At 40.5% G+C, this 27,330-nt stretch overlaps 1 protein-coding gene across 1 annotated transcript; it reads left to right on the top strand.

Moving 5' to 3' along the window:
• Positions 1-231: 231 nt before the first annotated feature.
• On the top strand, positions 232-24,004 carry LOC136558513 (cytosolic phospholipase A2 epsilon-like). Its single transcript, XM_066553021.1, has 20 exons — positions 232-258; positions 1,808-1,880; positions 9,422-9,558; positions 9,846-9,977; positions 10,326-10,366; positions 11,196-11,238; positions 11,786-11,849; positions 13,202-13,362; positions 13,562-13,654; positions 14,295-14,332; positions 14,999-15,155; positions 15,606-15,742; positions 16,212-16,434; positions 17,626-17,740; positions 18,422-18,559; positions 19,359-19,466; positions 20,567-20,758; positions 21,220-21,386; positions 22,748-22,931; positions 23,766-24,004. Exons 1-20 carry the CDS (start codon positions 232-234, stop codon positions 24,002-24,004), a joined length of 2,469 nt encoding a protein of 822 aa, XP_066409118.1.
• Positions 24,005-27,330: the final 3,326 nt, after the last annotated feature.

Raw genomic sequence — 27,330 nt, 5'->3', positions numbered from 1 at the left:
GTGCAGGTGTGCAGCCCGCACTCCGCTCCCGGGCAGAGAGAAGGAGGAAGAGGAGGAGGAGCCGGGATTGCTCAGGTGGTGGTGGCGGGGTGAGGCTGCGCTGAGTCAGGCACTCACACACCTGCCTGCCGGCTCCTGGCCGCTTAAAGCACACGGAGCTGCCTGCCGGAGACTCCTACGGACACATCCACTAGCACATTTCACACCTGGCTCCGACAGGAAAGCACCACGATGGGGCTGTTCTACAGCAAGAGCCAGGTAAGAAAAGGCAAGAGGAGGCTCTGCAATGGGCTGAGAAGGCTGCCTTGGGGGCAGAGGGGACCTGCTCCAGGAGGGGATGTTTCACCTCTTGTATCTTCAGCTCTGAGAATTATCCTGAGCAAAGCAGGGTTTCCCTCTGACTGGGTTTTGTGACTAGTTTGTGTTTTGGCCTTCAGAAATGCAAAAACTTTATTGATGTAGTAATTTACTGTTTTGAAGATTCCCAATTAATTTTAAAAAATACCTTTTTGCTTCCACCTAACTGGGCTAGGCAAAACAACACACTGAGGAAAAATAAGGAGTTATCACTAATGCATAGGGAAAGTAAGAAAACTAATACTATGTGAGATGTTAAATACAGCTTTCTTAAAAAGTGTGGCAGGTTTTGGGCATAAGGGAATGAATAGGTAATGTATTGTTATATACTGATCTATGTATTTGTTGCAGTGATACTCCCTGCTCTGTAGGTAGTGTGTTGTTTCCTCACAGGAAACAACCTTCAGGTTTGTTAAGTGTCTTTTGGTAGCCACCTTTATGTTTAGGTGGTTTCCCAAAATAATAAAAAGGCTTGGGTTGGAAGGAATCTTAAAAATCATCTAGCTCCAACCTCAGCCCCAGGGGGAGGGATATCACCTACTACCCCAGGCTGCTCAAGGCCCCATCCAACCTGGCCTTAAACACTTCCAGGGATGGGGCACCCACAACTCCTCTGCTCCTCTGGGCAAAGTGTTCCAGTGCCTCAGCACCTCTGAGTAAAGAATTTCTTTCTAATATCTGATCAAAATATCTTTTTTGGTTTAAAACCATTCCTTCTCATCCTATAACTAGCTGTGGAAAAAGTCACTCTCCCTTTTGTTTAAAAGCCCCCTTTAAGTACCAAAAGCTGCAAATATTTCCTTTGATATATTCCTCAGAGCTTTGCTTAAAGGAAGATTGAGTGAGCTGAATTATTCACAGAGAAGTAATTAACTACAGACTTGTGCCTTTCACTCACTCCTCCTGAGAAGTTTGGGATAGTCTCTGGAAGGCGCTTTCCAGGTCCTCATTTTTTAAAAGCCAGCACTTCTATTTCTATATCAGACAGAAGAATGTAATTATGTAGCTATAAATCAACTGATGTGCAGCATCATTACACCATGATATCGTTACTAATTCCTGCCCTGCTAGATTGTTTGCTGTTCGTTGTGAAATATAATGGATATATATGACATCCTGTGAATTTTCTCAGACCAAGATGTGTGTCAGCTGTATTAATAACACAGCAAGGTTCTTTATCACACCTTTCTATGAGATTGGGTTGTAAGTGTCAGATACCTCAAGCTGAAGGTTTACCACAAGTGTTCTCAGAATGGACAAGGGAGGACGTCAGAGGTCTTGTCTGTGGTCACAAACCTTCTGGGAAGAAGGCAATGCACAAGGAGGAACCTCAGTTCAGAAATGTTTTTGTTGTTTGGAACTGAAACACTAATTCAATTCTATCTCATGCTATACTTCTGTTTTTCCTTTTTGCATTCTCATCCCATGCATTTTGTGTGCTTTTCAACAGACAGAACCGTCTCCATGCAACTTGCTCACCGTAAAAATCATACAGATGAAAAATGCCAGGAAAGCAGACTTGTGTGAGTATCTTGGCTATACCCCTGGAGCATCCTCATGCTTGTAAAACTACTCTGAATATATCAAGTGTCACAAACACTACAGACTACATTTAAAAGGAGAGAGATAGAAGATGTGTGATGCTGGTATGCCGAAGATGAGGCAACACAGTTAGAATACGTTTTTCTTTTAACTTTGTCCATATAACACTGAAGTCTAGCCACCAGTTGTAATGCAGAACATGTTTGCACAGATTGCATAAAATATTTCACATCTGAATCTGCAAATAAATGTTCTTTTATTCACAGGAAAGATTGCAATAAGAACTTTTTTTCCATGGTTCCTTCTTACAGAAATGTCCAGCCTGTGTAACCCCGGGCCTTTGAAAGAATATTTGATGTGAGCTCAGAACCGCATACTTGGCACCTCTTATGGATTATCAAATTTCATTCAGCAAAAGGCATGGCTCACATGCCTAAACATGGCTCACAGTTAGCTTTTTCTATTCTTAAAAACTTTTACAAACTGCCCAAGAATTACAGTTATGCAAATATTTATTAATGGTCCATAAATATCTGAACTGTGAAACATTAGAAAAAATGGCTTGAATGATAACCACCTCCTATCTGAGAAGAGGGCTGATTGTCTTGCATCTGTTCATTTATACACATAGAAAGGTCTGAGTGCAGAAAGTTTCTATATGAGCAGGACCAAGCTAAAGTTGTTCACTTAAAAAGATCCAGAACAAGATGTTTTTGTGCCTTTCCATAATTATTTGCTTCAAGTTCTGCAACAGTTTGTACAGAGACCAAAGATATGTGAGGAAGAGTTTTTCACTCTGATTTTTAGAGAAGAGCAGTAAGATGCTTTGTTGTTGATGAATGTATGGGGAAGAAGAATCCATATGAACCTTCTGATTAGACTACTTCTACAGCATGGAAAGCATATTTGAAGCTCAGTTATAGTCTGGAGAAAAATCCCTTCCTACAATTAAAACCTATTTGAATGTACAAACATGCACACTGAGCTGAAAAAAGAGGTGTGGAAAAATTGTAACCCTTACTATCTCCCTTAGATAATTATGTTCTATTAAGAGGTCTGCATTACAATGAGCTTACCAACATTCCTTTCAACCTTTTTCTCATCTAGATCAATGCTTTTCATTTTCATGCTTAGGCTGGTTTTTTTTTTTTTCTGAATGGAGTTTATTTTGTTTTGATGGTGTCCTATTCAATATTAGAAAGTTTCCAGGGCATGGGACAGGGAGTGAAATGCTCAGCCTTTTCTGCTTCCCAGTCCAAGCCATGTCCCACCACCCCATAGAGCTTTCTAAAGGAGAAGTTTGTGTGACAGGTGATTTTGGAGGGGAAAAAATTTTGCGTAAAAAAATGAGGACACGCACTTGTAAAAGGTGAATATTTGTTATGGATGTTCATTGTGTAAGAAAAGAAAATCATACCAGTCAGGGAGCACTGCCTTGCTTATTTATTTCAATGTTGAATCTATTTTTGACTGAAAGATGCTTATTTCCAGTAACATTTAATTTTACTGAGTGTGAAAATTTTTAGCTGTATTTATCAGAAAGATTTGCATTTAAACTGTTTGAGGACCTATTTTTCTATGCAGCCAGATGTACAGAAGTCACAGAGTTCAATGACAGGATCTTTATAATATAAAAGAAACCTATATTTCAAAAGCTTAAATGAATTAATTTAACCTCTGCTTAGCTTTTCTGACAATGTAAAAGCTAATGCACACTGCGTGTCCATAACTTTATAGGACTTCCACTGAGAAGCAGCAAAACGGGAGTCTTGAGATAAAAAAATGCAAACAAAATTTTGCTGGTTTTTGTAAAACCAGGGGAGTATTTTTGAGTTGATTCAGTCATCTTTACAGTTCTCTAGAGATTAGCTTGACGCAGTCTTACAACTCAGAAGCACATGTCCTCCATCACCACCAAAGTGGACTTCTGTATAGGACCATTTTCTTAATACTTTTTCTCATTCTTCCTTTTCTCAGCCCTGTTTTTATTATTTTCTCTTTCTTGCAAAGTTTTATAGATAGAGCAAGATTGCAAGTGTCACCTACTTTTGATTCACCTTACTGATTTTTGACATTTTAAATTGGCTTCTTCTATCTCTTGCCAATTGTGCCTAACCTTGCACTAGGTTTCTGTAGAGTTTTCAGATCACTTTGTTTAATACTCATCTAGTGCTTAAAAGGTCTCCCAACCTGGTGCTGCAAGTTACCTTTATTATTGGTCTATCTGCTCTGTTTTCCAGGTAATAGAGATGGGAAAATTAATCCGTAACAAGAGAATCTCAAAACATCACTACCATTTCTTATGCAATAGATAGTAAAAGATCTTTAATAGGAGTTCAGTGCATAAGAGAGTACTTTTAACTAAGACAATTTAAAGGGTTTCCTTCTGCTTTTTAAACCCCAAATCTTTTTAGTGCACCCTTCCCACTGATCCCTTAGTGTGTAATTTATAACACAAATTTCCACTTGTGTATTAATGCATATCTGATATCATTATTAACACATGTGACTTTAGTGCCTTGTTTGTGTTCTTCACATTCCCCTTTCTCACTGAGCACACCCACAAGCTCATCAGGCCCATTGGGCTTCTTGATATTCCTGGACCTGTGATTGCTTGCCAGTTCCCAGATTTGGGTGTGTCCTCCGCAAGCATCCCGATTCCCTAATGGGGCAAGCCTTGGATGTGCACCAATCCAACCCACCCTTAAATACACAGCTTTGTCTCCTGAGATTTTGCAAATTTCAAGATCAGCTGCTCACCTTGGGCAACCACGATAGCTCTGGGACAAACAGAAGGACATGGCTTTTTGTGGTTCAGCCTGGGAGTTCCCCATGGCAGGAGATCATGAATGCCAAAACTTATGCAGGTTGTAGGCAGAGTCTGGACAAGTTCATAGAAGAAAAAAGAAAATCCAGTTAAAGTAGGCTCAGGAAGTCTCTATATCTTAAATTGTGAGGACTGAGAGAGCAGTAAATTATGTTTTCCCTCTTACACTCTCCTTAGACACCCATTTATAAATGTGAGGCATGATGTCCATCCTTGATAAGACCAAGTTCCTTCCCAGAAAAAAGTGGGCAAGAGGACTAAAAACCAAGATGCTGCAGAGAAATTAAGTCTTTAAGTGGTGTTAACAAATGGAAAAGCAAGGAAACAAAAGTGTTAAGGGTTAAAGAATGTGAAAGTAGGCTACTGCATGGGGATACTAAGTTAAGGAATTTTAAGCCATCATTCTCTGCTTCCTGAAAATGCCCAAGACCCCTCAGTGCACATTGAATGTGGGCCCTTGCCTAAATGGACCTTGACCAGTATAGAGTTAAAAATATTCTTCATTATTTTCTTAGTAAGAAAATGATATTTTTCTAAGCTTTTATAGTTTTTTATTTTAACTATGCTTTTTAATTTTGGAAATTTCAAGTTTTGGATTTCTTTAATATAAGACAAATTTGGGAACTATATTTTATAAAACGATTAACTATATTTTATATTTTCAACAAAATTTTTTTACAGAATTGCAGTAGCAATTCTGCCACATATGAGATCAATTCATGTTAAAGTCCCTTGAGATCCAGGAAAAAATTATAGTCAGTAAAATACTTTATTGTTTGAGGAACTGTGTTCTACCATGATATTTATTGCAGGAACACGTAGACTTCCTCTGGTGTTCTGTTCTTGCTCTGTTGTTATTGTTTCATTGTTATTTCTTACTTCACCATTTAAGCAGTTGCAACTACACACCAGCAGCCTATTGTCCTAGGTGCTGCATGAAATATGATTATAAAATCAGAGGATGTGGAGTGATAAAGACAAACAAGTAAGGTTGTTTAGCAATATCTCAACAAAGGTGTGTTAAAAAGAGGGATGTAAATGATATTACATAAATATAGTTTTAGGGATACTTGTAGCATGCTCCACTCAGAGTTAAGGGGAGGGTAGGAGAAAGTGTGAAAGCTTTTTCTTGAAGTTTACCTATTAGAAGATGAATACTGAATGATCCCTGGGGACAGGAACTGATCTCCTTGGACAGAACAAATTCTGATAAGCCTGCCTGTAAATTGCCTTCTGTAAGGCCACAGAAGTAGCCCACATTCCTATTTAAAAGATAGTATTAAAAGTTTCAATGCCATCAATTATCTAGTATTTTGCCCTCTGGAAGACAGCGCTGCTGACTTGTCCCCCTGCCCTTAGTCAGGTACCTACTTAGCTATGAAGTGGGCATAAAAGAAGAAAAATTCTCCTCTCCCCTGGTGTTGATAGCTTATATTTTGTGACTTGACTGGATCCAAGTGCAGGAAGACCAGGTCAAGGAGATGCTCTGGGCAAACAGGGTTTGAGACCACATTATTGGTTCAGGTCCTTTCAGCAGCACAATCAGAAAAAACTAAACTTTAAGTATCATGAAAAATCTACCTCCCAGAAACAGTGAGGAACTAAAGGCAGTCCATAAGGAGAAGGATGCTTGAGGCTTCTGCCCAGATTACGGATGGGCTGAAGCTTGCATCTGTTAACATTAAAAAAGGAGATGTAATTAAAAAGAAAACGTTCGGTTGAGCCCTGCTTAAATTTGACCTCTCGATGAGGCAGATGAGATTTCAGCTTGAGCCAGATGTGTGGGTGTCCTGCTGTTTGGGATGCAGCATGGGACTGTGGCAATGGTGTTTTTTAGCATGGGTCATGTCGTTGTAATGCTTCCTACACACAATTAAGATCCAGTCCTGCCTGCTATTATCCTGGAAGATAATTAGACACTTAGTGTAATAACTAGAGGAGGAATCCACGCTTTCATAAATACCTGCTGCCACACCTTCTTTTGGCCGGATATTGCCTCACAGGAATACCACGGCTGCCATCCCAAGCATGTTTGACAGCTGTTAATGTGTCGTGGTGGAGGGGAGGGACCCAAGAGGTCCCTGGTGTGATGCTGTGTTCTGTGTATCCTGTCAGAGCTTGGTTGCTGTAGTTATGTGTTGACGATGTGCTGACGTACAGGGTGGTGGGGGTTTGCTCGCACGTGGCTGGCAGTGGGAGCCTTGTGTGTGTGCATGCAAAGGCAGAGGGATATTGCAGTGAGACCCACCAGGCAGGGCACAGGATAGGCAGCGAAGTGCCATCTCTCACACACCTGCTTATAACTGGAGGTGGTCAGGCAGAACACCAGCCTGAGGTGTCCAAGATGTGTAAAAAAGGTTCCTGGGTGTTGTAAATGCCTCCCTCTTAACAGCTGGAAAATAATTTACAAACAAGAGGTAATTAGGTTACAGAGGGTACTTCTGAAGTGCAAAAGGCATCAGCAAATGCATTTTACAGCTGGGAAGAGGGAAGCATGCTTGTTTAGTGGCTGTCAGAAATCTCCCAGAGAAAGTCAGAGATTAAATGAGAAGTCAGGGCCCTGCTGTCTGACAGGTAGTTGTTTCTCAAAGGTGGATGATACATGCAGTAGCAGACAGTGACCACTTACAGATAAGAAACAATTGATGGAGTTTCACAATACTACTGAGTTCTTTGCAACAGATGAAATCAGAGGATGTGTTACTAATTGGGAAATGTCAATGAAATGAACTTTGGTCTACCCATAGACTTACCCATTTGGATCCTTCTGATCCTTCTCCTAGTGGTGACATGAGCCAACAGCAATCTGTGCTAATATGGCTCAGGGCTTCCCAAGCACCAAAAAAGATTTTTGTAGGGACATTTCCTTATGCACATAGAATTTTGGGAGCTATTAGAATTGTTAGAAGCTCAGCTAATTTCTATGTGTTTTGATGTTTTTTTAAGAAAACATATATCGTAATATATATGAAAACTATTTAATCAGTCAAAGTTACTCTTCTTTCATTCAGAGTTACTCAGAAAAGATTACTTAAGCCTCAGAGAAATCAGGGGCAAAAAAAAGGGCTGATTTGTTAATTCTTGAGTTACACGTGGGGCGTCAAGTCAATTATTTTGTGTTTCCCAAAGTCAAGTCTGCTAGTAAAACGAAGTGTGACAGGAGTTAGGCCTATTCAGATGCTGTTCAGATGAAGGTGTGTCTGCTATGTGATGGCAGGAATGTTTGAGTATGTGGTATCACCAAAAGAAGAAATATAATTCTACTAATGGGATTGGCATTTATGGCAATGCTCCCCATGCTATCTTTGGCACTTGTGTAGGTTGTTGTCCCTAAGAGATCATGTTCTGTAGGGAGACCATCCCTGACTTTTGAGTGTGGGTCCACAAGATCGTTAATCTAATGATTCATGCTTGCTTTTTTATTTCCTAATAATGATGACAAATATATTTGCCAGTAGATTTTTCTGACCTCAGAATGAAAGTGCTTGTTGATATGCAAGCCCTGCAGACTGCTGCTAACCACTCCTTCCAACTAAAAGCTCCTACGTGGAGTTCAGGTGGGAAGCTGCACTTTACAACTGGCCACTTCAGCTGAGAAAGGAAAATAAAAGCACTGAAGCTGCCCTGCCTACATCTGGAAACATTAAAATTAACAGGTGAACTTTACGACCTGTACATGCCCCGAATGGAAACAGCATAGCAATGCAATTTTGTGCAAAGAAGCGATGTCAGCTCACTCTGGGCTGGGAAGAACAGACAAGCTTCCACCTGTACATGAAGTGTTGCAAATACCTTTGCCACTCTGGCTGAGGCACAGAGATGTAGGTGAAAATAGTGACATTAGGCAATACATATTTTAAATACAGCTTTATTGCTGAAAACTCTGCTCCAGTACAGCTGCTTCTCAAAGCAAATGTCATCCATCAAACTGTTTGACATTTCAATGCTTTTCTTATAATCTTCTTCATAGAAGATTAAATTCAATATTTTCATCTCCACAGGTGATTAATCTTCTTTTCTTGAATTTTTTTCTTTATATTTTCTTGAAAAACTCTGTTGCTGAGTGTTTCCTTTTTTAACTTTCATAAGGGAAAAAAGCAGACTGAAATCAGGTGCCTTGGTAGAAGATGTGCCTTCTGTGACAGAAATTTGGCTTCATGGGAACCTTAAATGCAACAAGCTCTTGCCTCCTCTACACTGGCAGTCAGAGGTCCTAGAAGAAAGAAAGGATGCTCAGGAAGTAAACAAGACAGAACTTACAGCCAGACCTACTCTAGACATATAAAGGCATGCTCATGCTTACCTGTGGAAGTTCAGTGTGTAGGAGCTGGGCTCTGTCCATGTGCAGCCCCTGTCACAGCTGCTAATGTCCACGGTGGCCAGCCCTGTGAAGCTACTCTGTGTGTGCCCCTATGTGTATGGATGGCACTTCAGCAACACAACTGAGTATTTTGAATGTCTATTTTTTTTTTCCACAGGACTTATAAAATAGTAGTTCTTAAGAAGAACACACTTACAGGCCTTCACAATAGTAAATCAAGATGGTTTTCTAGCAGCAGCTTGATGGTATCTTAGCTAGTGCCAGGCCTGAATTCTATGTACTGCTTTGTGTACAGAGCTTAGAAATGCCCACCTTACAGGGGACTAGATTGTTGCATTGGACCACTGCTTTCCTGCTTTTCCTGTCTTCAACAGTAAGTCAGTCTGATTGCTATGTGAGCCTGAGCCTGCCAACAGCTTCAGTGCAGCAGTTCCGCACCAAGACTGTCCAGAACAGCAAGAACCCAACATGGAACGAGACCTTCCACTTCACGATTCAGAGCCAGGTTAAGGTAAGACTGCTCCAGACACCTCCAACAGCTATTCTTACCAGATAACAAGCACACCATATGGTCCTTCTGAGATCCTTTGTGCAGTATCCACACTCTCTTACTGTACTTATTTATATTTTGATGGTTTGCTAAGACTGTATCTGCCTGCACAGTCAATAGAGTACACAGAGAGCAACTGCAATATTCCTACTTTTTCATTCTTTCCCAAGGTTCTTCTGCTAAAATGAAATATATGTAGCATGTTATATTTGTTAAACCCTTCATATTTATTTATTTTTTTTCCCCAGAACATTCTGGAGCTTAAAGTTTGTGATGAGGACAAAGTAACTGAAGATGACCATCTCCTCACTGTTTTCTTTGATGTCTCCAAAATCCAGCTTGGAGAAAACATTCAGCTAAGTTTCCAGCTGAATCCACAGGTATGGATAAAATTCAAAGACAAAGTAAAGAGGGTGTGGTCAGGTGAGAATATGCTTGTGTAGAGAACATGCCAAGAGAGAGCAGGGGGGAGCAGCCACCAAGAGGCCCTGCAGTATGGATTCCATTTGTCCTGCAAGGCCTACACTAGGAGTCAGCTAAATTAGTGGATAAGATGCTAGGAGTATATGATACTAGAAGTATAACAGATACAACATGAAGAAAATTAAGTCTGTGGCATGTGAAGCAACAAAAGGTTTATAGAGACCCCTGAAGGGCACAGATTCCTGTAGGGTATCTCTCTCCACAGGATACCAAGCTGTGGTGACTGCCTTAATTTTCTTTTGCAGGGAAAAGAGGAGCTGGAGGTTGAATTCACAATGGAGAGCAGGTGTGTAAGACGAAAGCTGGAGGTGTAAGATGGAAACACAGGGGTACTGCTACAAATTAGTTCACATTTGCAGCCCCCTAACACTGCCAACATCTGAATAGAGCAGAAGGTAACTTTGGGTAAAGTGTTTAATGAAGAAAGAATGCATGATGGTGCCTGGTATGCATGCATCTACACTGGGCATCCAGACACACAGAGAAGCAAGCACAGATGCTAGTGGGAGCATAGAGATATCGCTGATGGCAGCTGTTCATCAAGCTGAAAGGCGCATTCCTCATAGGAGGAAGTTTTAAGTTTCCCCTCTTTACTGTGGGATCCCAGATGTTTGCTCTGTCATAACTAGGGTTTTTTCTGTTTCTTTGCTGACTGTACAGTTTATAGAGAGAATAAACATGTAGATCAGTCCTTGTGCTGATGATTTTTAAGGCAAATGGTATTTCCCCCCCTTTTTTTATCACATGTTGGATGGATTCAGCAACTTTTTAGCTCTGATTCTACAGTTTGAACCGAACAATTTTGGGCAACAGTGTGATTATGCCATCTGTGTCCATTGTCTTCAGTGTGTCAGAAAATTATCCTCTCTAATACACTGAGGAACTTCTCTGTTTGGTGGATGTCCACAAATGTTGCAAAATTCAGACTAACCTGTGAGAGGCAAATTGGATTGAATATGCATGTGGAATTTCTGATTCTGTTTATCTGTGCTGCCTGTACAAAGATGGACTTTTTCTTTAAAAGATAATGAAATAATGCTTCAAGAAGAGTCAGTAAAAGAGTAAAATAAGAATGTGCTGGTTTTGAATTGATTGTTTTCCATTTTGTTTTTCAGTCCAGATCCTCCTGAAAACATTATTACTAATGGAGTTCTAGTGGTAATTTTTATTTCATAATCCTTTTCCCTTCTGTATAAGAATGCTTGTTGCAGAGCTGGTGTTAAAGGTAGCAGGCCATTGTGATGACATGGAGGCATTGACCAAGACCAACACACACAGCCTAAAGCTGGTGTTGGCATTGGCTGTCCCATGTGGTCCCAGTTTGCGCTGGGAAGAGATTAGAGCAGTGAAGACTGTGAGGTGCTGCCAGTGCTCACCTCTGCCTAAACTGAGCTCTGCTCAGGGAGAGCTGGGCACCCTGTTTGGAGAGCCTTCTCCTGTGGCTGATCCTCCCCCAGGCCCTTGCAGGGCCATTCCTGCAGGCAGTGAGCAGATCCCTTCTCTTTCCTCATCTCTGTGCATTGTTATTTCCTATGGGGAAGTCCAATCCCATCTCCCTAGACCTGGTAGTAGGTTTACAGGCTGGCACCACCTCTCCCCTGAGGTCTATGCCCCAAGACCCTGTCGGCATGGGTCGGTGTAGTGGATGAGGTCGAGCTCTGCTGACAGTGAATGCCTTTGTCTCTTGCCCTGTTGTCTCTTACAGTCCCGTGAGGTTTCCTGTTTGGATGTGCAGGTGAACGATGGGAGGCTGAGGAAGGACACTATTGGTGAGCCTTTCACTGACTTACAGAGCAAATCAGTTTGCTGCTTAATGGCAGAAGCACTCCGTGTTTCACACTTGAATATGCTGGTTTTAAAATTATTTAGGATGCAAGACAAAATCTCACTGATGCCAGTGGCCTCTGGAGATGGTTGTAGTTGATCAAAAATATACCGATTATTCCTGAATTTGGTGACATGAGCATGTGGTCTAATTTCCCCAGAAAATATTTTCCTCTACAGTGACACCCTGCCAGATATTTACAATTTTCCAAAGCATTTGTGCAAGGAATTGAGGTTTTTTGGGTCCTAAACTTGAAGTAACTCCTGTTGTCTCTGGATTCTGGGACAAAGTAATGGGCAGAATGAGAATTGGGCCTCTTTTACCTCCTAACTTCATAGAATACTTTAGGTATAACAATATAAGACATGCCACTGGGTGAAACACAAGACACAGTATGTTGAGAAAGACATTTACTGAACACTTAAAGCAGTGTATCACTGCCATGTCAAGCCCATACTTGTGGAACTGTGTGCCTCCTATGCAATTTTTCAAGTATCTTCTTCTGACATCTCATGATGACCCCAATCCAGCACACTGCTTAAGCACCTGGATGATCCAGCTGAGCTCAGAGAAAAAGTTTGCTAGATGTGACTGAAAATGTTTAAGTGAGGTAATTCTTTTGAAGGCTGAATATATACTTTGGAGTGTGTAGCTTTACAGAATATATTTTACCTTGAACCTTGTGGATTGATTTCTACATAAAGGCCACTTTTTATTACTTCAACAGACATATCAGATGCTTTTTGCATGAAAGGAAAAAACCATCAGACATTATTTAAGTGCTAGAAATATTTCAAAAGAAATATTACAGGTTGAAGGAAAGAGAAACATGATAGAGGGACTGAGATTTAACTGATATCAAAGAGAACTGTGGTCTGATTAAAAAAAAACACGTTTCTCCCAAAAGTCCAAAATTTTCAAAGTATCTCAGCAATAAAATAGCATATAATATTACTACATTATTCTGGTGTAATAATATGGTATTTTGCACATTTCAGACTTTCAGAAGAGTGTCCCCCCAAACTATTATTGGCTGTGAATCATTATCTGATGAACAGAACCATAGTATCTGCTATCACATGTATTTGGAAGTGCAATGGTGCTATAGCAATAGTCACTATATGACACGTTCTGTACACCATCTCTAAAACCCTCAGATAAATCAGTCTATTTATTCTTCCTGTAATTTGGGTATCAAATTGATGTTGTTACTTTAGGAAAGCATTTATTACATTACTGTGCAAACAAATCATCTACTATTTTTGAAGAGCTTAAGTTTGAACACCTTTGCTTCAGAGAGAAAGTTTGCATTAACTGTGGACGGGTCGTATGAAGGAACCCAGACGCACACACTGAGCTCCTGCCTGTGCCCCACGTCCCCGGCCAGGTTCCACTACATCAAGTACAACCAGTCGGCGCTCACTGTGGCTCTGCCGCGGCGCAGACGCCTCAGCAGGGTATGTGAGCACCACTAACATGTAGCTCTTTCACTGGGGACCTCCAAGATCTGAGTGTGTGTGCAGATCTGTGTGTGCTGGGAATTGGTTAGAGCATGTATGTGAGACAGGGGAGACTGCTTTTACCTTTTTTCTCTTTTTTTTTTTCTTTTTGGTAGAATCTGTAACTTGTTTATTTTTCTCTTACCACTTTTTCCAGTCTATATCAAGTCAAAATGAAAGGGACATGAATGAATCTGTGACTCTACCTCTGAACTCGCTTCCTATACAAGAGAAAATATCAATAGGAGAGGTGAGAACAAGTCTTTCTTAACAGAAAACAGCCCAACACCACTCAGTTCGGCGGATGATTAGTCTTAGAGCTCAGTGATTCAGTTCCTGTCAGACACAGCATGCTGTGGTATAAAGTGTGAATGACAGTCGCTCTGCAACTGTGCAATAGTTACTTTTTCTTCTGTTTTGCAGTGGATCCAGGCATGCCCTGTGAAATCCTGTTCTGAGTTTAAACTAACTTCTTCAGGACATGTCTAATATGTATGTTTATCAACTTAGTATGCACCCTAACAGTATGGCACTTAGGACTTATATTTGCAAAGTGAATGCCTGAAGTAGAAGATAAAATCGAGATCGTCCATATGTGTATAGTTCAGATGCCCAGCTTTCAACAACCTTCCCAAATAATGAATGTTAAACTATGAGAAGCTGAAGAGCCCTAAGCCCACCTAGCTTGGGTGAATGGCTTACTTTTATTCAACCCAGATTGTGCTGGAACTTGTGAAGGTCTCTCACAGTCCAGGCCATTGCTGGCCAAATTCTCCAGCCACATTGCTGAATTCAAAGATAGTGAAACTCAGGCCCTAGGTGGAGTGGGGGAGGGAGGTGCAGGAGTAACAGCCTGAGCTTGCTTACACTGTTTGTATTGCAATTTTCAGGACAGGACAATTGACTTGTACACAAAGGCAAATGAATGGTAAGTGAGTCTCCAGCAAGACCTGATTCTGTAACTGGGGGACATCTGCTCCTACACAAATCTCATTTGAAATCAGCAGCGGTCAATGCAGGCTCAGATGGCAGCAGATGTGTGAGTTCATCATGGGTTGTAGGCTTTTATTTGTGAGGCTCTCCTTTTTAATTGATGGCAAATTAAATAATGGGTCGCCTGTCCTCCAAATTTCCAAGCTGCTAGCGCATCTCAGCAAGAGGTCTTGATTTGTGTGGATTACTATGCCCAAAGATGGAGAAAGCAGCTCCACAAAGAAATCACATTTCTGAATTATACAAACAAAATAACTTCAAGGCATGGTAGCTGTTTTTCTAATTTCACAGCTGCAGTGCCTGTATCTAGTTACAGGATGCATGGCAGCACTACTGAAACTTGAAAAACAAATTATATGAGCAAATAAAACCAGAAATCTGTAGTAGATACCATAATGGACAGTGTGTCATGATTTGCTCTGCCTTCCTATTTACATTCTCATTTTCAGCCACAGCAATTAGTAGAGGCCTGTCTGTGGTGCTGTTTTTTTCCCATTTATTACATTATACTGTCCACAAACTGGTCTGTAAACACTCACAAGCACAGCTGGAGTTGTCCACAGTGACTAATAATACAACAATATCTGTGCCCTGGTCTCAGGACTCAGGGTCTGTGTTTCAGACCAAGAAACCTTGATGCTCGCCTGGGGTTTGACCTCTGCACAGATGAACAGAATTTCCTGCAAAACCGAAAGAAGGTAGTTGCTGCTGCACTAAAGGACGTTCTTCATCTGGAGGAAGATCTGCAAGAGCATGAGGTAACTAGTTAAGGCCACTTTTGGGGGATTTTTCTCTCTCCTTTCCCTCAAGCCTGGAGATGAGAGATGATTTTTTTACCTCCATCTGGATAAGGAGTGAGGATTTTTAACATCAGTTCATCCTCCAGGGCACTTTGCCACCAGTGTGATCTCAGCTAGAGAGTTCAACTGTCTATTTAGATGAGCAAAATCTGTGTTTCCACTCAGCTTACAAGTGAATTATTTGAAGGCATTTCAAACCAATAGTTTGGTCTGTGTTTCTTAAAAATCCTCTCTGAAGTGCCAAGACCTAGTTTATCCCACAGGGATGTACAGTATAGAGAAATGTTGCTTTATCTCTTAATTTATGTGTTTTATCTTACTAGTGTCTGGATGTAATCTTTTGGCATTATTTGTGCCTTAATGCCACTCTTTCATCTATACTTTCTGCTCTTTTTTTGTGTCAAACAGGTGCCTATAGTGGCTGTGACCACTGCAGGGTGTGGTATAAGAGCCCTCACTGCCATGTATGGCAGCATTTTGGGTCTCCAAAAGTTGCGTGTTCTGGATTGTATTTCATACATCAGTGGTTCATCTGGCACAACATGGTGAGGAATCGTTTTGATACTGTTGTTTGGCTCTTGTTGTGTTAAGAAAAGCCTATGTTCTGTCTCGGTTTCAGAAAGGGTAAAAGTGATAAATTGAGTTATTGCTTCCATCTTTGGGCCATGAATCACCTATGAAAGAATTATTGTGCATCGTGACCTATCCCTAACCAAAAGAGGAGACTGTATTGGAAGTGTAAACATCCTTAATCCTATGGAAAATGATCTTTTATTGTTATTTACTGTTTGACAGAAACAGCATTGACAGCTGTTGTGTTGCATCTCAGATTAAATGATTTTTTACTGGTTGCCTTTAGACTTTCATTTCTGCTCAAAGCAAACTCAAAGAGAAGAGAAACTAAAAGATAAAATTATATGCATCCAAAACTCTACAAGGTTTTCAAGTTTTCTTTGAGTTTCAAAAGCATCTTGTTAATTTCTCCCTGCATTCCATTGTGTTTCCTGTCTGCAGGACAATGACAAAGCTATATGAAGATGCTGATTGGTCACGTAAGGATCTTGGGGAAGTAATTATTGAAGCACGGAAGCAAGCAGCCAAGTGCAAGATGGGGGCTTTTTGCTTGAAAAGTCTGAGGAATTATTACAGAGAGCTGAGCCAAAGGACCCAAGCAGGACATAAAACATCTTTTATTGATCTGTGGGGGCTCATGATTGAAGCCATGTTAAATGATGGGGTAATGTCTATACATCTTTCTTCTCATAAAGTTGTTGAATTAATGTTTACAACTATTTCAAGAAACTAGAGCCCTAGGAAGAGACACCTGGTCAGTAACACTGTACTTGGTGCATAGGCAGAACACCGCTTATTTACATTAATATCTTGGAGACAGAGTGTATGTCTACACTGGAGCCTGAAGTGTGATGGAATGTGCCAGAAATGCTCAGACTAGCTCAAAAGTAAGCATAATGCTGATTAACACTACTGCTGTGCAAGAAATTTTTAAGGTTCTTAGGTGTTTTTCATGGCCCTATGCTTTTATCTCTCCACTGCTGCAATATTTGCACAAGGTGCAATCTTAACTTGATTGTACTGCAGATGTACCCATTAAGTTCAGCAGTTTGTGACTTAGTGATAAGAAAGTATATAGATCCAGAGCTGGTGAGATATATTAGCTACAGTGAGTGCCTTTCAACTATTTTGAATTTGATCTCCCAGGATCTTCAATTTCTAATTTTATTGTAATGATACAAGCAAAAACTTTCCCAACTTTCTCCAGACTGATGATATCTGGAAAAAAGTTTGAAAGTTTTTTTTGAAAAAAAATTTCAAAATTATGTAAACATGGTTTACTTTTTGTCTAGATGAAACAGATAATATTAAATATTCTCATTTCATATAATATTCCACACAGTGTTTCCAGCCTCAGTGCTACATAGCAAAATTTGCTAGAACTTAATTTGGCTGAAGTATACTCAAAACCTCCATTTCCTGTATAAGTCATTAGTATTGGACAGCTCAAGGACTTTTCCTCTGTGGATTTTAACTTTCAATATAGTATTTAAAAAAAGAAATCTTGATTAGAAGAATCATTAATGTGCTACCTTGAAGAGCTCTTATCATTAACAGATGAAGTATACGATAACAGTTGAATTACCCAGATATGCAGTATATTCTAACTTACATTTAACCATACCAAGCTAGAACAGAATGTGAAGTGATTCACTGCTGTCATTGTATACTGAAAGCTGAACATGGCTGGTTATCTTAACTGAAATTGTTCCTGCTTTCTTGTCCTCAGTTATTCAAGCACATGGAAGGAAATTTAGGAGCAAATTCAGGAAAATGATGTCTTAGTCTTTATAAGCTCATGTTTTTAAGGAACTGATTATAAGCTAACTCTTTGGGTTTTTTTTTCCAAATCCAGAAAAGCCACCACAGACTTTCTGATCAACGTCAGGCAGTGAACCAAGGTCAGAACCCACTGCCCATCTACCTTGCCCTTAATGTCAAGGACAAAGTTGCCACCAAAGATTTCAGAGGTAATGGTTCAATTGTAAAAAGAACTAGGTTTTCACCGAGGGAGATACACTGTGGGGATACAGTAAATAATGATGAATTGTTTTAAATTCTCACTCCAAGCCCAGAGAAGCAGTGTTCAGAAATGTATCATGTCCAGTTACTCTTTACATGTCAAGAGTTCAATAATTTGTAAGATCTCTTGGCATACAATTGTCTATTTTCAGGTATTAACTTTGGACTAATAACACAACATAATTCTGTGACAAAGTCTCAGAGATTATATTAATTCTTCAAGAAAGTAATTCACTAGAGCTTTAAGTTTGCTGAGTATATGTTCTGGCCCATGATGGGAACTATATGATCTTTAAAGTCCTTCCCATCCAAACTATTCTGTTACTCTGTTTCTCTTAGCTGGCTAAAGGCAATAGAAGTCAATGTGAGTTCTAGTCCACCTTCCATGAGAAAACTTTGTACTCACTAAATATAAAGAAGAATTTGAATTTTCTCCAGCCCTGACAAAATTCTTTCACAAACCTGGGGACAGTATGATAGCTGGTTCAGCAGCGGCTGTTGGCAGGGTTTGCTCAGGACACATCCTGAGTCAGTTTTCTTGTGAGAGCCAATGTCTGAGAGACTCATTCCAAACCTGGCAGCAGGGCTATTTTCTATAGTGGAGCTAACCTTGGTGCATGTGTTGGCAGAGTGGGTGGAGTTCACGCCATACGAGGTGGGCTTCCTGAAATATGGCGCCTTCATTCGTGCAGAGGATTTTGGCAGTGAGTTCTTCATGGGCCGCTTGATGAAGAAGATCCCTGAGTCACGAATCTGCTTCATGCAAGGTAACTCACCAACCAGGGGGAGTGACAAGATTTTAATAAAAATATCAATGATTCAGGAATTTGTACCCAAAAAACTGCTGTTATCATGAGGCAGCAGAGGCACTGGGTCAGGCTCCCCAGGGAAGTCACAGCACCAAGCCTGCCTGAGCTCAAAAAGAGTTCGGTCAATGTTCTCAGGCACAGGGTGTGATTCTTGGTGTTGTCCTAGGCAGGGCCAGGATGATCCTTGCAGATCTCTTCCAGCTCAGGATATTCTATGATTCTATGTTTCCTGAGACTCATTCAACTGCCCTTGCCAGCAAATGTGGTTTTATCATTTGGTCTAAGAGAAAAATAAATTAAAATGGCAAAGAAGTTGTTATGTAACTTTGTGAGTGCTTTTAAGGCATCATCATTTCCTGTAGCTTGCAAAAACTTTTCAAAGCTGAAAATCTATTATACTCTCTGGAAGCCAAATAAAATGTTGAAAAGAAATCAGTGGGGTGAGAAAGAGGAGGATCAAAGAAGGAGCTGTCTGAAAAATACTTTTTATTAAAGGAAAAAGGAAATCAAAATAGGAACATGAAAATTGAATTTTAAAAAATTCCAGGTAAAACATGGTGACAGGGAAAAGACTTGGACTTTTTTCTGAAATAAGTTTGCACTTGGAGTCTACCACTGAAACAGATGTCTAAACTTATGCAAAAATTGGATAGAAATAAGAACAAGTTAGAGAACAGCTGGGGAAGGAGCAGAAGGCAGTTTTAAAAGAACACGTGTTTATGTCTGCATTGCTTATTATACTTCTCTGACTTTCTAGGAATGTGGAGTAGTATCTTCTCCAAAAATCTCTTGGATGCCTGGCATGCAGCTGACAATTCAGAAGACTTCTGGCGCAGGTGGACCCAAGACAAAGTGACTGAAATAGGTAAACCAAAATACTTTCTTACAGACCCCTCTGATAGGGTAACTGCATTCACATTTCCCATTTTTTGAGCTTTTCTGTCATCCTGTTTCTCTCAGTCTTTGGGTATGGGACATACCAGAAAAATGAAGTTATTTGATTTTACTGAATAGTCAATGCTTTGCTTGAATAGTGAGACTGTGACAAGAAGGAAAGGCACCATCAGACAGGCCTTGATATAAAAGAGATAGGGAGGGATATGGGAGTCTCTAAAGTGTTGTCCTTAAAAGGCTGGGAAAGAAATACTTGTGTCAAAGCCTCATGTAATCTATTTGTTAGCCAGAAAGAAGCTTGATGGTTTGTTTCAATATCTCATTGCTCTGCACAGCACATCCCTCCCTCAAAATCTGACTAAATGGAAAGACTTAGTAGACATCAAACAAGGTCAATGTGGTGGAGCTCTTACAGCAGCTGAGAGAAGCAGCTCCATGCTGAAAGACCATTCCTTGGAAATACTCATGAGCATCTTCATGACAAAATTCAAGCAAAGCCAGTGAATAGACTTGGGCCACATTTCTGTGGACTATGTTTTCATAAAAAACCTCCAAAGTCTCATGTTTGAGTTTATATAAATCATTTGCAAGTTTTGTTGAATTCAGGTGTCCACAACTGAACCAAATAGAACAATCTAGCTTTTTAAAAGTAAAAATATTTAGTCTGAAAGTAAAATGCAGAAATTTTTCTATGCTTTTCAAAATAAGCTTTAAATTTAATATTTAACCTAAAAGCAGTAATCCCTTAAAATATATTAATAAAATTATTTTCCCTGTTTGTTGTTTGCTTGGAAAAGTGAATTACTTCAGTGTGTACCAATATCATACTATTTGATAAGAAAAATATTCTTTTTGGCATGTGTAACCAACCAGAGTTTAGAAAACACAGGCTTACGCTTTTGTCACAAAATTAACTGGAACTCACAGCAGACCATAGGGAAAATAATGCAATGCTGAGCTGTGAACACACGATTACAGAAGACCCAGTGACCCTTTCTCCTCTTTGTCTCTAGCCTCTGCTTAATTATGGTTATAATTCAATTTCATGCCATTTACGCTGTGTATCTCCAGAGGAACAGCCAGACCTGCCTGAGAAGCCATATGAGATGGCCACGTGCGTTTTCACTCCTACGAGCGGCCTCTCCACGACGCTCCGGGACATCCTGACGGATCGCCCTGCTGTCTCCAAGTACCACAACTTCCTAAGGGGCTTCCAGATGCACAATGAGTACATCCAGCATGAACATTTCACAAAATGGAAAGGTGTGGATGGCTCTTCTGCCTACATATCTCATTGGGGCAGGCACAGGGGCTGGGAATTAGTGGGATGTTTGCATGTCCTGAAGAGAACTGAGTGGGTTTTGTGGTTACCTGTTAGTGCTCACAGAGAAGAGGGAGAATGAAGGAACTACCCACACCTTTCACTTTTCAGTGTTCAATTATTTAGTCCTTGGGTACTCAAAGTCCTTCCAGGAATAAAAATTCCTAGGATGGGGTTCTGAATATAAGGCAACATCTGTGTAGGTTTCAGTGCAGTTCATGGGTTTAGAAACACAACAAAATGTGAGTGGAGAGGCTGAAGGAGCTTTAGGTTGCTGCATGCTACCTACTCTAACGCAAAGGGAAAATCCTGGATGGGAGGGAAGCTTACCTTCCTTTTGCCTTCTGACTTGACAGATGTCTTTTTGCAGTTTGCTAATAGCTCTGAAACTTCTATTCTTTAGACACTTTGCTAGACACCTCTCCCAATGACCTGAGAGGCAACTCAGAACATCTGGAGCTGGTGGATGCAGCTTTCTTCTTTGAAACCAGTTACCCACCCCTTCTGAGACCAGAGCGGAAAGTGGACGTCATCATACACCTAAATTACACAGGTGGATCACAGATATTGGTGAGAAGTCTCAAAACTGATTTTCTTTCACAACAGCTTTTGCTTTGCTTTCCACTACTTTCAAACAGGTGTCTATGAAACATGGAACTTAGTGGAATTTAGTAACATGCTGTTTTCAAACCTTTGAAAAAGAATGGAAATTTCTAGAGAGGAAAATATGTGTATTTTTCTCAAATTACTTTTGAAACATCACCAAGTTCTTCACCAGTGTAATACAAACAGGCAAAGAGAAGTTAAGAAAGCCTTGCTGCAATGTTTATTATGGTCTTATATATAATATTTAACACCACAAATATAGTTGGGCAATGTCTGTGATTCAAGTGTTGAATTTAATCTGCATTTTGCTTATAAATGCATGAGTTTTTTCTTCCTTTTTTATTTTAATGTTGATTTTCTAGCAAGAACAGCCTAGTGAGTAACGGGTTTCTTCATCTCTATTTTATCTTTTTTAATAAATATATTTTTTCTCCCTAAATGGTGGACTTGAAGTGAGGTATCAATTGCATTTGCTGCTCTTGCAGATATCTAATTTGGTTAAGATGGTTATATACATTTTGAAAGCAGTATTTAGTATTTAACCACAAAGTTCAGTGGTGAATGTTCTGCCAGTTTTTCAAGTGGAAGACATTTAAATGGTGCAATTGCACATGAAAAATACTTGTCTTTGTACTTCAGTGGAAATGATAATATCTTCAACTATATTTCTTTCTTGTAGTCTGAAATCTTTTGGAAATACTTAATTCCAAATGGAGTGGTACTTTTTTGTTAGATATTTTAACAAAGTTGGTCACCACAAACGGGCTTTCTGATGAATATTTTTAGTGCTATATTTTGAGGTCCTAGAGCATGTTATTTGAAAATCTCATGTTTTTTCTAAAATTCAAAGTTAGAGACATGGGTAGATTGGTCTTAAAACCCTGCTAAAGTTTACTGAGGTCAATGCACAAATTATCCTGCTATATAAACAGATAATGGTACTGGGACTCCTACTGCCTTAGACTGCAAATATAGTTTTGCTTAGAGGCATATTTTTTCTCACTCAGTTCTCATTTAATCAATGGTCTATAAAGTGATTTGAATTTATCTGTTTTGTTTCTACATCATATTCTCATTTTAGAGATGTGCCTTAGTACAGGTTTACACTCTCTTTGCCATCTTGATATTAGGTGTTTTCCCGGAAGATTATTTCCAAATGGTTCCTCAGGCAACTGAGAAGCAGTCCTTGGGGCTGCAGGTGTCCACGTTATTTCTGCTGTCTGATTCTCAGTCTGTTTCGTGCAACTTTGCATGAACTGCTGGGCTTTGGCAGCAGTCTGAACCTTCCTATTTTTTCTGTTCCTTGTGCTGCTGCTGTTGACCAGCCCCTGGAGCAGGCTTGCAAATACTTTGCAGAGCAGGAAATTCCATTTCCCTGCATTGGACTGACAGATGATGAGAAGAACCTGAAAGAGTGCTACATGTTCGATGGTGCAGACACCCCAGGAGCTCCTCTGCTGCTTTATTTTCCGTTAGTGAATGACACTTTTCAAAAATATGTAGCACCTGGTAAGTTAACAGTACCCAGGTAACTTTATTGACTCAAGGAACATTCCCACTCCCTGGGTGTTTTTCCCTCAACCCAACAGAGCCTCCCTTTGTTTGCTTGTTCAAACAAGTGAATAGATTGCAAAATGGGACGATTCAAACTGTTTGCAAAATCTGGTGAAGTCTTGTGCATATTTTTATTTGTGTCTTGGTGCAATTCAGGGAATAGAAGAAATGCGTTCCTCAACTAGAAGAATGGAAACTAATCTCCTCTTGTAATTTCTGAGAGTTTACTTTAGTGAATAGAACAAAGTATATTTTTTAAATTATGTGTGGTTTTATGACACCCAGATCTAGGTGAGAATCACAATATAGAATGGTTCTGTGAAGGGCCACTATGCCTTCTATTTAGGCCATTTAAGATGCTGGTTTAATATGCTGGAATATCCAAGCAATCGTACATAAAGGGTCCTTCTGGATTAGTATTTGAGATGGAGACTTTGCTTTTAAGATGGTTTCCAAGCCAACGAATATTCTGCTTCCTCTTGTCCCGTATATCTCTATTCCTTTTAGTTTGTGTTGTACCAAAGAACCTGCATGGTAACCCTTGAGCAGGAGTGACCTCACAAAATGATGTGCCATGAGCTGGCCAGTAGATGGTGCTGATTGCAATGGAAATGACACTTGCTTTATTCCAATAGGCTTTGTTCAGAAGCAGATTTATCAAGAGATCGTAGCACGGCACTCATCTTCTTAGTAATTGCATCTATGATCTCTCCCTAATTATTATTGACCTATCAAAGTATGGTATTTCTGTGGGACTATACAAACACATTCCTTTTTTTCCCTTGACAGGCATGGCACGTACTGCTGCTGAAATGGAACAGGGCAAAGTTGATATCTCCAGTTTCTCCTCTCCATACTCAACCAGGGAGGTCTCGCTGAAAGCAGAAGATTTCAACAAGCTTCTGAAGCTGGCTAATTACAACATAATGAACAACGAGAACATGATTCTTCAGGCCTTGCGCACGGCTGTGGCACGGAAGAAACAAGCCCTGAGCCAGCCAGCATCACAGGCACAGCCCTCTGCTTGAACAGCACTTCCCTGTCCCTTACTAAGCATTTACCAAGACAGCATACCTGTGATAAATACTTCACCATTCTTGACAGGGGCCATAGCTTTCTAAGTAACCTTCTCAATCCTATCCAGAATTGTGGTATTAAGCTCAGCAGTTTCTGTTGTTAATACCATCTCACTGTGATGTTCAAAAGATGAAGATTCAGCTGTGTGTGATAGGGCAATAGCATTAGCTCTCCTTGTCCGCAATCTCTTATGGTCTTGGTGGCTAGCTGCTAATATTTTTTCATAGGCAAAATATTTTGGCATTGGGACTATTGGTAGCAAAACCATAAAGCCCTCTTCAGATATCAAAGGTGATTGCCATGCAGTATCAATTTAAAACATTTTACTTAGTTTTAACAACCTGAATGAAATGAGCTTCTAGCTTTAAAGAGTTTTGTTTCCCAGGTGCTTCTTTTTGCTCATAAATTGTCGTGAAATCAATATTTTATGAAGGGTGTTTAATTTTTCAAATTTGTGTTGGACAACAGAGATATGGATCAGTGGCCATTTAGGTCTTTGATCATCTATTCTTATCAATTAAATCAAACTTAGAAATTTGATTTGAAGGACTATTGCTATTTCCTCTCACAACTGTGTCCTGTCCCAGATCACAAATATGTTCTGCAGTTATCTCCCCAAAATGCAATTTTGCTTTAGCATCATCTGGAACTTCAGTACAGCGTATTGAACTATTATGAAATCAGAGAGCATGTGAAAGGGATTGCAGGATGTATGGTAATTCAACACTGGAGACAGTGTTGATAAGCAGTAAGATACCAATTTTCTGCTCCCTGCATCACAGTGTATCCCATACTCAAGCACACTTAAGGCCAAGAAAAGTCCAGCAGAGACAGATGTGGAGCTTCTGTTTCTGGTGAAATCTTCCTTAGAGGTAACTGGAGAGAGAGAAGTATTCTTTTCTAGATCTGGAGCTGGTTAAGAAGTTGATTTTTACTGGTTTTACATAAAGAAGCATTGTGAAAGAAAGGCAGATGCTGGAATCTACGAGTTTGTCAAGGGTCAGCCAAGATGAGCCTTACAAGAGTCCCTCAGGGCCTAAACACGTAGGCAAGAGTTATAGAAGAGCTATTTCTTTCCACAAATTTTCCAACAAGGTACATAGATAATATCTGCCTTATATTCTAAAATCCTGCTCACTGTTTTATTTGAGCAGCCACTCATGAGCTCAAACTAAAGTACCTGAACTGTCAAAATGGGTATCATGACTGACTCCTTAATGCCTGCCAAGGACGATATCATTATATTTGTCAAAGTCCTCCCATGACTGCAAAGTTCTGGGCATTTCAGCAGCTTTGTAAATTCTGCAAGCTCTGAGGAACACTGGTGCAGTTTCAGTTCTCAACTGTTGTTCCTTGTTGGAAATATTTTTGGCAGAATTAGATACTCTGTTTGATTTTGCCTCTGTACTTTTTCAGTGATGGTGAGCACGTGCTCCTTCCTAGTTTTACCAGCCTCATACTGGTTGGAAAACACATATTCCTGAGACAATGAAACAGGAATGTAAATGTCTTGTACGGCCTACTTTACCTTTTGTATGTCCCATCTCAGAATCTGTGATGTACCCTAAAATCTCAGGTGATCCGAAGGAAACCAGAAAAGGTAGCTTCTCAGCCACTGGCATGGTGCCTCATATGTTCACACTTGTTTTGTCCCAAGTGCCAGTTCTGGCCCTACTACTAGAATTTCTTCAAACAGAGGCATTTGACAGCCTTGACAGCTTGACAGCCAATGTCTGGGACAAGCTCTCTCCAGCTCCATGCCCTGCAGCACTTCCTGTGGAGAAAATTTCTGCAGAGAGAACCCTTGGGTAGGAGAGGTGACAGAGGCCTAGAGATTGGCCCATTGTTTCCCTTCCTTGTACAAAGTTGAGCTAGTGAACACATCTTTTGTGGGTAAAACACCTCTTTTTGTGTACTTTTGTTACTAATATTTGTGCGGTTACTGTGTGTTTCTTATCCCACTGTTTTTTGCTTTCAATAAATTGTTATCTCAACCCATAAATCTCTCCTTTTGTCCCTCCCTTACCGGAAGGGAGGGAGAAGAGGGGGTGGCTTATCTAGAGTTTAATTTCTGGCTGGTGTTACACCACTACAGGGTGGTCCAGTCATTCCCTACCTCAGCTGGACACTGCTGTGTTAACTCTGCAGGGCCAGGTTCCTGCAGCAGAGGGTGCACCCATGAGGGTGGCCAATGTGAGAAGCTGCCAGAAGCTTCCCCCATCTCCAGCAGAGTCAGTGCCAGCTGGCCTCAAGACTCTCCCACCGCTGGCCAGGGCCGAGCCCATCAGCAGCAGTTGTACTGCCTCCAGGATAATATGTTTAAAAATGGAAAAAAACCTTGTGCAACATCAACTGAGAGGAGTGAAACCATGTGAGAAACAGGCCTGCAGATATGAAGGTCAGTGAAGGAGGAGTTGCTCTGGACTTTGGAGCTGCGATTCCCCTGATGCCTGTGCTAAACAATTGCTAAATAACTATTTAACTGGTTGTTCAATGGCCATGGTGAGGCAGGCTGTCCCTCTCAGCCCTTGGCGGCCCATGGTGGAGCAGATATTCACCTGCAATCCCTGGAGAACCCCACATGGAGCAAGTGGGTGCCTGAAGGAGGATGTGACACTGTGGGAAGCCTGTGAAGGAGCAGGACCTGTGGGCCCATGGAAAAAGGAGTCCATACTGGAGCAGGTTTGCTGGCAGGGACCCACACTGGAAGGGTGTGTTTCTGTGGGACTGCACCCACATGGAAAGGACCCACCCTGGAGCTGTTTGTGATGAATTGCTGCCTCTGGGAAGAACTCAGGTTGGGGAAGTTCATGGAGGACTGGTTTCTGTGGAAGAGACCCCACATTGGAGAAAGTGAAGCTGCTGGGGTGGAGGAAGTACTGAAAATCAGGAGTAAAATAAAGCCCAAGAAGAAGGGAGGGGTGGAGAAAAGGTGTCTTATGATTTAAGTTTTATTTCTGATTATCCTATTCTGATTTGATTTGTAATAAAGTAGGCTGATTTCCCCAAGCTGAGTCTGTTTTGCCTTGATGATAATTGGTGAATGATCTCCCCCTGCCCTTAATTAAATCCATTTGCCTTTCATTAAGTTTTCCCTCCCCTGTCCAGCTGAAAAGGATGGGATGCATGATAAAGTGAGTTTGGTGGGCACCTGCTATCCAGCCAAGGTCAAACCAGCACAGCTTCTCAGTGTTGCTTGGTTGTGTTTTGTTGAGGGTTTTGAGTTTTTTTGGTTGTGGCATTTTAGGAGGATTTTTGTGTGCTTTTTTGGTTTTTG

The sequence above is a fragment of the Molothrus aeneus genome, chromosome 6 (genome assembly GCF_037042795.1).
Source record: "Molothrus aeneus isolate 106 chromosome 6, BPBGC_Maene_1.0, whole genome shotgun sequence".
NCBI classification, from domain to species: Eukaryota; Metazoa; Chordata; class Aves; order Passeriformes; family Icteridae; genus Molothrus; species Molothrus aeneus.
Note: the sequence above shows the minus strand (reverse complement) of the source record. Positions and strands in the feature narration are given on the sequence as shown.